Below are 12258 nucleotides of genomic sequence, written 5' to 3'. Positions count from 1 at the left end.
CCCCAGCTATCAGCAGTGTATGAGCAAGAAGAACATTCTGGGTATTGGTAAAATATGGGAGCCCAGCCAATAGGGGTCCCTGCCCTATGACTCTTCCTCATTTTCTGTGGTATTGTGGTCCCTCCTTCTTAACTGGCAGGAAGTTTGGCAGATTCTTCATGTGTGTGGCCCATAATGTCAGCTGGTATTTTGGATTGTGTGTTTTGCTACGCCCTGCCCCATAAAGTTATCTATTTACAATGAAAACATTTTTATTACATTCCTTCCATCCTTTTTCAGGAGGTTTATTGATTCTATTTTAAATATGCAAGTCCTGCAATAGATAACTGAACCGGAAATGATTTCCAGAATTGCAACATTCTGCTCCCCTCATCATCTTAATATGCAGAACGAATGCTGAAAAGCAGCCGAGCACCTGTCCCAGGGTCCCACCCACCACAAAGTATTCATAACTCATAGGATAAGGTGAAGAAGCATGTAGTGCATTTTGTGGTTTCTCAGAAGAGCTGAGAATAGAATCACAGAGAAGTAGGGCTGGAAGGGACCTACAGAGGTCATCTAGGTCAACCCTCTATTTATCCAGATCATGCTGTGGAACACCTCTTTGCAAGAAATCCTGAGTATCAAAAAGCAATTCTGTGCTGCATTAGAAAGGGACTTTAGCAGAGACTCCAGTTCTCACAACTGACAGCAAGGATTCAGCTTCTAGAGACCTTTGAGTTAAATGTAGGGTCAAGACTCTCTTAATTGCCCAAAGATCTCCCAAACATTAAGGAAACCCTATCATTGACCCTTAGGGAATGTATTCCTAAAGAGACAAGGAGTGCACAAGCTGGGTGAACAACACAGCATTCATGTCCTTTTCTCTTCACCTACCAGGGGCTCCATGTCGTCAAACTGAGCAATTAATAGCAGAACGTCTGAGCAGCTGCACACCCCTGGTTGTGCTGGACTACTTCGAAGGCAGCGGTGCTGGATTTGGGATTATTATCGTCATCCTTTGCTGCTTGCCTCTAGGTTTGCTCCAGTCTTGGCTTCCTTTGCTGATATCCTGATAGGGGGACAAGTCACCGTGGGTACCGAGCACCTGAAACTCCAGATAGTGTCAGTGGGAATTACCAGCAGCCTTCCTCAGGAACTGGCCTTTTGTTTATAGGTGTCAGCTATTCCTTTAACAGCCCAATCCTGCCAGGCAGGAATTATCTCCTGAGAGCATCTGAGTATCTTCAGGTACCGTGGCAGTCTTGGTGGGGGGAGGGGGAGCGATACTTTCAGACGCAGGCTCTGCCTCAGTGATAGTTCCTGCTTCACTCAGCTCAGAGTGCTTTCATCTAATCTGTGACACTATAGCCAGCTGTAAGTGACCTCATGTCTCATAAAACATACCTCATATTCCAGCAGAAGCAGGAGCCTCTGGTGTGGTACCCAAAGTGATGGACTTGAGGCTCTGCTTGGAATCAAATAGGGTGATTGCAGTTGCTAATATTATTGGGATAAAGACATTGGAATCAAATACACTTATTTGTAGCTGGAACATGCTACAGTGGCTGATGCTGATGGGAGCTGTAGTAAATTTTTTCCTCAGCACCAGCCCTAGAAAGGATTATTTTTGACTCACCAAGGTGGCTACCAGGGCTTGTTGGCCAAAAAATAAGTGGTTTTGTAGCCTCATATCTCATTTCTCTCTTTCCTGCTCCTTTGCCTCCCCAGTAAGTTTATTTATTGCCTGGATTGTTGCCGCTTTCCACAAGAGAGATTTCAAGAAGCTGAAGAAAGAGCAGAACACCAGCGTGAAGAGGGAGGCATTCAGTGAGGGAACACTTGGTAAGGCAGCCATCCTGGACTGGCCCCAGGGCGCTGTGACAGGAAACCCAGGCTCCTTGGAGTGACATGCAGTGGATGATTCCTCAGTAGTCAGAGTTCCCTATCAAACGCCTTGTGCTCCATAGCCAGCTGCTTTCATAACCTAGGACAGTGCGGGGACAGCACTAACTCCTCTCCTGAGGCTGGGCTCCTTCAGTTGGAAAGAGCCTCAGATGTTGGCCCCACCACAATCTGTAGACATTTGCTATAGAAGCTGGAAAGATCCTGGAGATTTTATCCTGCATTGTTCATTTGGGTTAAAATTCTTCTCAGATCTGCTTGACTGGTCTCATCCCAGATGCCCTGACAGTCATGTTTCTAGAAGAAGAGGATTTTTCCCTTAATATGGGTATTTTATGTTCCAGCACAGTTCCTGGATGTGGGTTACTCAGTAAGGTATGGATGACAGGTCTATAACACTCTTAAAAATTGAGCCAATAGCTTAATTCTGATCTCTCTTACACCGGTGTAAATCAGGATTAACTGCACTGAGGACAGTAGAGATGCATCAGGATAGAACCAGTTCTTGTGACTTCAGAATTAGGCTCCACTTCTGCAGCAATGCAATGTCGCTTCTGTTTATTGTTTGATCAGTAAAGTTTCCAACCTCTTCCCACAAGCCCCATGGACCCCTTGGGTGCAGAGACCACTGTCCCAGTGAAGAGAGGAGTTTGCTGGCATTCAAATATCATGTTCTCAACTGACTGTTCTCTCCCCTCAGCCTTGGAGTGGCAAGGGCCCAAGACAGACAGCTACCTCATCTACATTCAGCTCCATTCGGACAAGATGATCAAAGTTCTGGACAGCAGGTTGTCGGTGCTTCGAAGCATCAACCTCCACGCTCAACAGCAGCTGGACGTGATCCTGTCCAACAACAAAGGGAACAAAGCTCTACTCCTAAAGATTCCCAAAGAGTATGACCTGGTACGTAGTATGACCCATGATATGTGGCTTGTAGCTCTCCACTTTACTATACCTATCACAAGAAATGTATCCCCCACACTGTGGGTGCATCTACACATTCATTAATGTACAGAAGTTACTGCATATTTAGTTTAGTGCTTGCTTAATGAAGTACTAACTAAATGCACACTAACTACAGTTACTGCATAGTAACACCAGTGCATGGGGGTTTTTTTGTGATGCTTACTGCCCAGTAGCCTAATACTACTGTGCAGTAGTGTATTAGCATGATTTTTGCCCGGCACACTATGGCAGTGTTAGGTTACAGCACATTAAGCATCTTGTATAGACGTGCCCTGTATACACCTACGTGCCATGTTCTTGGAAGCCCACAATCCATTATGGGGATGTAGCTTTATAACCATGAATTCTGATGCTTTATAATGTGTCAAGTCCAGTAAGTGATAATATCCATACTTTGTTCTGAGAAAGACCTTCTTCCAGGTCTGTGAGGTGTAACAAATATTTGTTTCTAATCAATGTGACTGGGCAAAGCCACAAAGCTTTCACTCCCTAGATAAGCTTTTAATAAATATCAGGAGAGTGCTTAGCCCTAAGTCAAGGGAACAGGTGAAAAGTTCCAGTTCCAGAGTAGTTGTATAATATTTTAGGTCCTACATTTCCACTCTCTGGTACGTGAAGAATGAACACTGTTAATGACAGACAGTCTTGTCCCACTAAATAGCAGCCATATATACATAGGAAAGCATTTGCTGATCTGGTTCAAGGGGAGCAGATACAATAGAGAACCTTTCAGATGGGCCCCGCAGATGCTGGTCTTTTGTTACAAGAAGCTGCAGCCTTCCCTCCAATAGTGGCTCAGTATTGTTCCTGTGGAAATAGGAATGTCACCTGAGGGGTACATTTGGTTTGTCTAAAAGCTGGGCCTGTGTGTGTCTGTTCAAACAGCATTGGAAAGGGGAAACATGTCTTACAAGCCTCCCAAGCACTCTGTGGTGCTCTGTGCGCTGAAGATATCTTACCATGACACTCTCCCAGTCTAGCTAAAAATGGGTCCTACTCAGTCTCATTGTGTGGGGTTACTTCTCTAGGTGTTGTTTTTCAATGGAGAAGCAGAGCGAAGTGACTTCACTGGGCATTTGAAGGCCTACCTGGAAATGAAAGGTCTGGCTCTCAACATAACTGACATGAAGGAACAAAACCTGCTAAGAAGGGCTGTTACCAAAGAACAAAGAAAGCAGGTTCTTGAAACTTTCTTCAGGCATTTATTTGCTCAGGTATGTACAGTACCAAGGGGTGAGTGTGACAACTTTAAGATAAATAGAAGGCTGGTGCTTATATTGACTTAAGCATTCAGTGTTACTGCCCTGATTGCATGAGAACATTAGTAAACCACACACAAGGAATATAATATTTGAAGGAATTTTTGTTTGTTTACAGGAGATCAAGGAAATGGCAATGCTAAAATATTGTCATTCGATTTCCAAGACGGAACAGTTCTTTAATGTTACATCATGAACATACCAATAAATGTTCCTGAATATTGTATTAAAATAAGATGAAACTTTACTGCAGCCTCTGCTATTCAGTCTTAGCTGGGAGGTAGAGGGAAAACTGCCATTTTTTCCTGGGTAGAACACAAGTGCTAAATATTATCATTATTTGGGGCTCATATGGCAGGTGCTGGACATCGACAAGGCAGACGCTGGAGACCTCAACTCTGAAACATCCCAAAAAGCAAAAGAATCTCTGAAGTGTGAGCTGAGCAGTGTTGAGTTTGCTGAGTCCCTGGGGCTCAAGCCCCACTCCATGTTTGTGGAGTCCATGTTCTCCCTTGCTGACAAAGACGGCAATGGGTATATCTCCTTCCAGGAGTTCCTGGACATCTTGGTGATCTTCATGAAAGGTGAGACTCCATGGTAGCTGGAGGGCTGTGGGAGAAGTCACTGACTTGTTATAGTGAAAGGGAGTATCTTGCTGAAATCACAGCTCCATGTAAACATGTTCCTCTGTCATCCATGCACTGGTTTCCCACCCCCAAAAGTGAGCTGAAGCATTGCATGGTCCACTTTTCAAATGAAACATGAAGTGAAGATCTTGCCTGCATGTAACCATTGCAGTCCACTAGGACTTACAAAAGCGAGGTGGTTCAGTCTAATGCCTCAACCCTGTTTCTTCAGGCTTGGGAGCCCAGTGCAGCTAAATCCAAGCCTAGTCTGAGTTTCCCTCTGCTAGTGATGTGTATGAAGTATGACAACCCAAGGTCTCAATTCAGAACAGCCTGTAAGCAAATGTTTAAATGTAAGCATGTGCTGAAGTGTTATCTTGAGTAGGCATGGGTTTGAACGTATGCTTAAATACTTTCCTCAATCAGGGTCCAAGTCTCTACACTAGTTTCAGACAGGTTGAGAGAGACATCAGCTTGTTAATTAACAAGAAGGGCTGCTTGGCATTTCTGCTTCTGTCTGGAGTGGCCTTCAGCAAGTGGCTTAACTGGGCAGTTCTGCACCCTGGGGAGCAGTGGGCAGTAGATGTAGCTGGACCAGCAGTGTGGCAGCTGTTGTTTTTGTGTCCTTTCCCTCCCCAGGATGGGCACCCAGGGTGAATGCCCTCGCCCCCCTCTTTTAGTTATGCTCCTGCCTTCTGTGCGATGTGTCCACATATTGAATCTGCACATGTGAATCTAAAATTACTTTCTGTTGAATCTGCTAACGTCAATGCACGTATAGTTTTACTTTATGTTTACAATATGTTCTCTGCCGCCACTCTGGCAGCACTCGTTCCCACGCTTGTGGTTGAAGTAATTTATTTATAACGTGAACAACCATAACGCCTTCAGCTATGGACGTGGAGAAGGCAATCTCTTCTCCTTGTCAGAGCTGGATGATATTTAGCTGGGTTGTCCCTGGCTCTCCATGGGAATGAGAATACCAGGAAAGTGTGTTGGAAGATGAGACCAGCATCAGTAGTATCAGACTCTGCTCCACTGTATAGCCCCAGGCTGGGGAGGAACACACAACCTTAATTAATCTAAATAGGACTTCCAGGAAATCATTGCTCTGTGATGATTACTGAAATACAAGCTCAGTGAACAGTTCACAGCAAATAATTAATTTGGTCAAGCTTGCTTCTTCTTTCGCTTGTGAATTGTCTGTGACCAGGTTGTGATTTTTCTGTTTTATTTGCTATTCATAATTACTCCCAGAGTCTCACAGTGAATCTGGGAGTAGTTGTGGGGGGTTTGTTCTTGGTTGTCATAAATATTCAGATTTGTGATGCGTTGGTTATTTCAAAAGTCACTTGCACCTATTCCTGATATGAGGAATGATATGGCTAATTAACATATGTTGGATTAGGAATCTTATATCTGAACATGCAAGACAGAATTTGCCATCAAGTTTAAGATTTGCTCTTTAGATGGGTTTGTGGTAGTAAACCTCACATGAAATAGCCCTTGTGGCAATTGAGCAGAAGAGGAGCAAATATAGCCAAAAGAAAATAGCTGAAAGGCTTTAACTTCTTGTCAGCCCTATGCTTTTTGATTCCTTTTCACATTGAGGACAGTGACTGATGCTATAGACCTGTAACCTCCACAAGAGTCTTTGAAAACACTTTGACTAGCTCTGTGGCAAGAGGCTCTAGAAAGAGAAAATATTTCTTACTCCATCTCTCTCCTTCCTTCCCAGGCACCTCAGAAGAGAAGTCCAAGCTGATGTTCAGAATGTATGACATTGATGGGAATGGGTTTCTCTCAAAAGAGGAGTTTCTAAGGATGCTGAGGTATAGTTGCTGTCTATAAACCAATGAGATACATAGTCCTTTTTTTCAATAGTGGTCACTAATCTTGGGTGCTTCAACTTCCCAGTGCCCTGTATTGGACATCACTAACTCTGTACTCAGAACTCATTTTTCCTCTGTGATTGATACTCTTGGGGCTCTGTCTAGTTTCATTTCAAGGACAGAAGTGACAGTCTTGCAGCCCCAACAGAAGCCACTCTGTAAATCATTCCTGAAACTGGTCGGCTGCATCATATTCAGGAGGGTCCATGTTGATGCTTTCTGAGAATGGGTTGTTTTGTTCTGAAGCTTCCAGCTTTTCCCCTTTCTCTAGGTCTTTCATTGAGATCTCCAACAACTGCCTCTCGAGGGATCAGATCGAGCAAGTCACTGAGTCCATGTTCAGGGCCTCAGGGTTTCAGGACAAGGACGAGCTGACATGGGAGAATTTTCATTACATGCTGCGGGACCATGACAGGGAGCTCCGCTTCACCCAGCTCTGCATCAAAGGTTGGTGTGGGGTAGGGCGTTTTGAGTTACATCACTTCCTGTAGACATTGCAGACAGTGGGAGCAACGTGTCTCCCCATGAGCACATGAAGAAGTTATGTCTATTGCTGCGTATAGCTTACCCAACCAGGCACTCTGCTGTACAAGATAGCACCTTGGCACCTTGGCTTCTGCTCTCAGTATTCCCATGGTACAACTCATGATGACCCATCTCCCAAGCACAGCAGACTGTCCAAAGTGTGTCCTGGCAAATCCCCCCTAAGAGAGGCAAGGGCAAGACAATGGGGGCCCCTGGAAATGTGTTTTCATTGTTGCCCGTTTGTAACAGGTGGTTTTGTCCTTTCTACTTTCCAAAGGCGTTCCCGAGGTTTTCAAACAGAACTTACACAACCGTGTCTCTTTCATAAATAGAGCCAAGACCAATGGGTAAGCTTTCCATGCCCCTGGCAAACAGTTACCATATAGCTGCTGCTGCTCCATTCTTTTTCCCTACTCCTCCTGCCAGCTATGTTTCAGTTCTTCTCCAGAAATCACTCTACACTGGCCTTCCCGCCAGCAGGATGGGAAAATAAGCAGCTGCTTCTGAAGCTCCAGCATGTCTGGGAGTGGGATAGCACCAAGAGAGGAGAATATATCCCTCTCCCTTCTCCCACTGTGACTTGAGCGTTGGGTGGCTGGGGAGTTTGCTCCAGAAGGGAAGCACAGGAAAGACACATCTCTCTGGATTTCACCTCCAGTTTCTAGTATGGAACCTCAGCTTATGCTGAATGGTGGAAGCCCACATCCTTACCTGTCAGGGAACTGGGATGCCTGACATGGTGTGCATCTGGTACACTCATGGCATAGGTAGGTGAACTATTTACCACAAGGTAAAAGGGGACAGGTTTGACTGCACATCAGCTACTCTGCAGTAACTACCACATGCAAACTCTGCCCCACCATGGCAAGCAGAGGCTAAACCACTGTAGCTTAGCTCTCAGTGAAAGAGGGGCAGGGAAAGACATGGAGGCAATTATCAGGGACGAGCTGACTTGTTGGAAAATCCTTTTACCCTGTGATATCTAGTTCATCTGGCCATACCTTCACAGTGCAATGGAAGAACCCAGGAGACCTACAGGGGACCTCTGGGTGGGGCCTCCATGGGCTCAGCCCTCACATTCTTGGAGCATGACCCACTTGACCATGGCAGTGGGATTGTTCAGAGTGCATTGGAGAGAGCAAGCCTGTCTGTTTCCCATGTTGTGTCATCCAAACACATACCCAGAAGCATCCTTAGAATATATGTAACTTTCTCCTGGCAGCACAGTCCCAAACAGGGATGAAGCCCCAACTTCGGAAATCCCCATGCTGCCCATGGAGCACCAAGGGCAAGAACTGAGGAAGAGATTGGGCAGAAAGTGAGTATCCAATCTCCTCTCCTTGGGTCCTGTCTGACCTGAGCCCCTGAGACCCTATGGGTGGTTGGGCTGTTGCAGCTAGGATGTTCCCTGTTTCAATGAGCACCATCAGTGTAAGGTAGTGTAATGCTACACTCAGTAGCACCACAACCGAAAGAGACTTGGGGGTCATGATTGATAACAAGATGAACATGAGCCACCAATGTGGTGCCGCAGATGGCAAAGCAAACAAAACTCTGGCTTGCATCTACCGATGCATCTCAAGCAGGACCCAAGAAGTCTACGTGTGCAAGACCCAATGATCTCATGAGGTCCCTTCCAGCCCTAATGTTTATGAAATCTATGTTTCTTGGTTCTCCACTAGCGTCTATCTGCCACATGCCTTGGGTGTTTCCTCCAGGTTTCTTTTTACCATAATGAACTCCCTTTTATAGCTGCCTGTTAAAGCTTATCTTATCTGCCTTTAATTCTATATATTTTCATTAGTGAGTATTGATCTCTGTGCAATGCAGTGTAAGGTTAATATTATCTGCTGATATTACTGTATACACATTTGCATAGACTATCACTGTTTATTCTGATAGTGCCGCAAGAACACAAAAAAAGAGAGGCAGGTTCCCTTGTTTTAGCTACTGCTCATAGTTTTATGTACAGCAAAGACACATAGTAAGAAAGTCCCTGCCCCATAGAGGTTACAGAATCATAGAATCATAGAAAAGTAGGGCTGGATGGGACCTCAGGGTCACATAGGCCAACCCCCTGATCAAGGCAGGATCATCCCTATCCAACCCATCCCATACAAGTGCTGGTCTAACCTATTGCTAAAACTCCACAGACAACTTTGTTAGACAGCTCCAAGCCACATTGCCCCCAAACACCTGGAGGACACTAACCTGCCACAGGTAATGCAGGGGGACAAGGGCTGTCAGTGTCCCCTGTGCGAGGGTTGTAAAATGTACTTGAGAGATCTGCTGCCAACAAGGAGCTGTACTGTCATCGTGGTTATATTACTGATTTACACCCTGCTCCCTTTTGCAGTCCTTTGGAATTTGGCCCTTGATTCTTCAGGGTGCAGCGTTGGGTCCTTTGTGCCATGTCGGATCAACCATAGTTCATGTTTTCTAGGGCAATGCAGTACCAGCCACATTTATACACAGAGGCCCAAAGGAAGAAATACCAGAGGAGCAAAGTTCAGCAGAAGATCCAGACTTTCAAGCGCTTCATTGAAAACTACCGGCGCCACATTGTGTGTGTGGTCCTGTTCTCTGCCATTACAGCTGGCGTATTTGTGGAGAGAGCATACTGTGAGTGTCCAGCCAGGGTCCAGGCAGCCGGTTCCAGAAACACTGGCAGGGCAGGAAGGAGGGCAGCAGAAGTCGCTGTTTCAGGGGCTGTAGCCACCCCTCAGGCTTGACCATGACTGAGGCAGTGGGTAGAGTTTGTGAGCCATTTAGATGGCAGGATGACAAGGCCTGGACTCTCTAGTGAGACTTGTGTGTCACACCCCCCACCCCTCCAGGCAGTGTAAAGGGGCCTAGTTCTGGTCATTAGAGTGGGATGAGCAGAAAGGAATTATATTTCACTGGCAGGCCTAGCTCCTGCTCTGACCCTTCCCTGCACCAGTATAGAAGTGTCCTGGGGAAGGGGAGTAGCACATCAGACTGGAAGAGGGCACAGCAGAGCCCACTATATCGATCCTCCACTGCCATGATGCTCCGTGGGGATGCCATGCATTGCTTGCAGAAGTTAGAGCAGCCCCAAGCCTCACAGAGGGTAAATCTGGGGCTTCCACCCAGAAGGCCTCAGAAACAAAGAGTGAATATGAGCTTCCTAATGCCAGACCCCTCCAGTGCACCATGTCCAGCTTCCCATGTGGAAATGAACAGGTTTATTGCCCCTGTATCCCAGAGAGGCCCGAAGAGTGAGCACACCCCTTCTCCAGTATCATTCACACCTGGGTATTCAGTGCCCTGTAGTTCCTTCTCTACATAACACAATAGCCCTGCTTGGTCTACAGATTACGCCTTTGCATCCCCTCCCACTGGCATTGCACAGACCACCTTTGTTGGCATCATCATTTCACGAGGGGCAGCAGCCAGCATCTCCTTCATGTACTCTTACATCCTGCTCACCATGTGCCGCAACCTCATCACCTTCCTGCGGGAGACCTTCCTCAACCATTACATCCCCTTTGATGCTGCTGTGGATTTCCATCGCTGGATTGCAATGGGAGCCCTGATTTTCTCAGGTACACTAGTTACTTGGGGAGGAAGCAGGAGTATCAATCTAGCCTCTGTACGATGGCAAATATAGCATCAATCCAAGCCAGCAACTTAGCATTCACAGATAGGAGCAGGCATGAGACAGGGTCCTTTAGGTCTGAGCAGCTCTGCTGAACATAGGCTGAGGCAGATACATGGGCAAAAGTATTTAGATGCGCATGGAACTTACAGGGTCAGGAGATGAAAACTGATGTGCTGTAGCATGATTCGGAAGGAAGGAAGGAAGGGAAACTGAGGTTGCTTGGCCAATAGACACTGCTGGACTACAGTGTTCTCCTTGCCAATCTTATTCAGATTGTGTGTTTCAGTTTCATGCACAGAGCAACAGCACAATGTGACAAAGTATTTGCCTTCTCACTGTCTGTGTCTGTCTCCTGCAGTTCTTCACACTGCGGGCCATGTTGTAAATGTCTACATCTTCTGCGTCAGCCCTCTCAGCATTCTGTCCTGTCTCTTCTCCAGCGTCTTTATGGATGATGGGTAAGCCTGGATGGGAGGCATTGCCCTTGAGAAGGGCTGGCTTAGGAAAGCAGAGCAGTCTGAGAAGTTTGGGAAGAACATGGAAGAAGGAGGGTTTGACACAGGGAACTGAGTGAGGTGGATTTGATGGCCTGAGAGATCTCTCTCAGCCTGACACATGCTGATATTTGGTGGAATGATCTCCCTTAGGAGATGACATTACATTGGTGAAGTGACATCATCCCAGAAAAGCACTGTCATTGCCTTGTTCACTGTGGGTGTAGCTGGGACAGGTGTGGATGGCCTACCATCAGCAGGCATTGGGTTTATTCCTTGGAGATGGAAGGAAAGGATTGCCTGGTTTGAGAGACCAGAGTTTTGTTTGTGTGTATAGCACACAGTGCGGATATTGTAATGGGTCCGGGTGGCCAGCAGACCTTTGTACGGGTGTGTGGGCTGCACGGGTGCAGTTTTTGTAACAGGTTAAGGTTTTCTTTGGGGAGTGATACTCGGAGTGTAGATATATATAACCTTATATATATATATATATAGAGAGAGAGAGAGAGAGAGAGAGAGAGAGATTTTTACAAAAAAATAAAATTCCATGGGGCTTGTGGTGGCTGGGTGTGTGGTTGTATGGTTTGGTTGTCAGAAGATTAATTACTTTGCTCCCCTCCAGGTCACAGTTCCCACAGAAGTACTACTGGTGGTTCTTTCAGACCGTCCCAGGTAAGGCCAAAGTGGTGTGAGCATGTCCATGCACATCACACTCTGTGCTTTTGTGTTTAGTGAGTCTGTCTTCATTGCTTCAACATCTCTACATTTCCTAGCAAGGCATGGCCCCCTCCTTGGCCAAGCCCATTCCAACCATCCCTCCTCCATTACTTCCCAACCCTGTCTCTTGTAGGCATGACTGGTGTTCTGCTGCTTGTGATCCTTGCCATCATGTACGTGTTCGCAACCCACCACTTCCGACGTGTCAGCTTCCGGGGCTTCTGGATCTCCCACCACTTCTACGTGCTGCTTTACATCCTAGTAAGCTGGCTC

The 12258-nt window shown here is 46.3% G+C and overlaps 1 protein-coding gene across 1 annotated transcript in view; it reads left to right on the top strand.

Moving 5' to 3' along the window:
* Positions 1 to 12258, top strand: part of LOC102372872 (dual oxidase 2) — a 36610-nt gene that overhangs the window by 16839 nt on the left and 7513 nt on the right. Inside the window, exons 14-27 of the mRNA XM_014518383.2 lie at positions 880 to 1017; positions 1711 to 1824; positions 2585 to 2787; positions 3879 to 4064; positions 4468 to 4693; positions 6474 to 6567; positions 6899 to 7074; positions 7430 to 7499; positions 8375 to 8470; positions 9596 to 9774; positions 10488 to 10718; positions 11133 to 11232; positions 11891 to 11940; positions 12119 to 12246. Coding sequence (XP_014373869.1) covers positions 880 to 1017; positions 1711 to 1824; positions 2585 to 2787; positions 3879 to 4064; positions 4468 to 4693; positions 6474 to 6567; positions 6899 to 7074; positions 7430 to 7499; positions 8375 to 8470; positions 9596 to 9774; positions 10488 to 10718; positions 11133 to 11232; positions 11891 to 11940; positions 12119 to 12246 — 1991 coding nt within the window. The remainder of the gene's footprint in view (positions 1 to 879; positions 1018 to 1710; positions 1825 to 2584; positions 2788 to 3878; positions 4065 to 4467; positions 4694 to 6473; positions 6568 to 6898; positions 7075 to 7429; positions 7500 to 8374; positions 8471 to 9595; positions 9775 to 10487; positions 10719 to 11132; positions 11233 to 11890; positions 11941 to 12118; positions 12247 to 12258) is intronic.

This window comes from Alligator sinensis, unplaced genomic scaffold (assembly GCF_000455745.1).
Source record: "Alligator sinensis unplaced genomic scaffold, ASM45574v1 scaffold1097_1, whole genome shotgun sequence".
In the NCBI taxonomy this organism is placed as follows: Eukaryota; Metazoa; Chordata; order Crocodylia; family Alligatoridae; genus Alligator; species Alligator sinensis.
The sequence above is the reverse complement of the archived record's forward strand: the minus strand, read 5'-3'. Positions and strand labels throughout refer to the sequence as shown.